The following is a 1,328-nucleotide window of genomic DNA, read 5'->3' as shown; positions in this document are numbered from 1 at the left end:
TGAGTGTATGTGTGTGTGTGTGTGTGTATGTGTGTGTGAGTGAGTGAGTGAGTGTGTATGTGTGAGTGAGTGTGTGTGTGTGTGTGTGTGTGTGTGTGTGTACCTGGCGGCCCAGGTGATGGGGATGCGGTGAGCGGCGTGCACGTTGAATGACAGCACGTTGGTGACGGTTCCCGCCTCCTGCAGCGGCGCCGTGCCGCCGCGGCTCGGCGCCAGTGGCTGGAAGTTGGCGTTGAACGTGCTGCAGTACAGGTCCACCAGATCCAAGATGGCTGCCGTCAGCTTCTCTACCACTTTCTCTGGGAGGCGGGCAGACACACAACATCATGACATCACAACGTCACAACATCAGGAAATCCAGACGATGTCTTCTACTAAGATTTAAGGTGGACCGAGTTTTAAGGTGGACTGAGCTGGCCTGAGTTTTAAGGTGGACTGAGATTTAAGGTGGACTGAGATTTAAGGTGGACTGAGATTTAAGGTGGACTGAGCTGGCCTGAGTTTTAAGGTGGACTGAGATTTAAGGTGGACTGAGATTTATGGTGGACTGAGATTTATGGTGGACTGAGATTTATGGTGGACTGAGATTTAAGGTGGACTGAGATTTAAGGTGGACTGAGCTGGCCTGAGTTTTAAGGTGGACTGAGATTTAAGGTGGACTGAGATTTATGGTGGACTAAGCTTTAAGGAGGACTGAGTTTGAAGGTGGACCTAGTTTTAGGGTGGACTGAGATTTAGGATGACTGAGCTTTAAATGGGGTTATGTTACCGCGACAACGCAGCGCTAAACCTACCGGAAACTAAAATATTCAACAACAGATTAATTCCATTTTCGCCGAGACATGACACAAACGTATTTAGGACCTGTCCAATCTGAATTTAAGACAAGTTAATACGTTTTAAGGCCTTATTTTTAGGAAACGTGATGTAAGACTTTTTAAGGAGCCGCGCCCTGTAGTTATAATGTGATGTAATAAAACTTAAAAGGTGAAACACAGATACCTCTGTTCTGTCTGACAGCCAGCACTGATGCATCCTGGGAAAGAAGAGGACGAGATGTCAACATCACTTTCATTAACAGGCGTCTCTCTGTCTCTCTCTCTGTCCGTCTGTCTCTCTCTGTCTCTCTCTGTCCATCTGTCTCTCTCTCTCTCTCTCTCTCTCTCTCTCTCTCTGTCCGTCTGTCTCTCTCTGTCTCTCTGTCCGTCTGTCTCTCTCTGTCTCTCTCTCTCTCTGTCCATCTGTCTCTCTGTCCGTCTGTCTCTCTCTGTCTCTGTCCATCTGTCTCTCTGTCCGTCTGTCTCTCTCTGTCTCTCTCTCTCTCTGTC

The 1,328-nt window shown here is 48.0% G+C and overlaps 1 protein-coding gene across 1 annotated transcript; it reads right to left on the bottom strand.

The window, feature by feature from the left end:
* Positions 1–103: 103 nt before the first annotated feature.
* LOC117940434 (phosphatidylinositol 4-phosphate 3-kinase C2 domain-containing subunit beta-like) lies at positions 104–1,086 on the bottom strand (the record flags this gene model as incomplete). Its single annotated transcript, XM_034865734.1, has 2 exons — positions 1,003–1,086; positions 104–299 (listed from the first exon to the last, which is right to left on the bottom strand). Coding segments are annotated over exons 1-2 (269 nt in total), but the record flags the coding sequence as incomplete, so codon positions are not given.
* Between the last annotated feature and the right edge of the window lie 242 nt (positions 1,087–1,328).

Source organism: Etheostoma cragini, unplaced genomic scaffold (genome assembly GCF_013103735.1).
Source record: "Etheostoma cragini isolate CJK2018 unplaced genomic scaffold, CSU_Ecrag_1.0 ScbMSFa_2524, whole genome shotgun sequence".
Lineage (NCBI taxonomy): Eukaryota > Metazoa > Chordata > Actinopteri > Perciformes > Percidae > Etheostoma > Etheostoma cragini.
The sequence above is the reverse complement of the archived record's forward strand: the minus strand, read 5'-3'. Positions and strand labels throughout refer to the sequence as shown.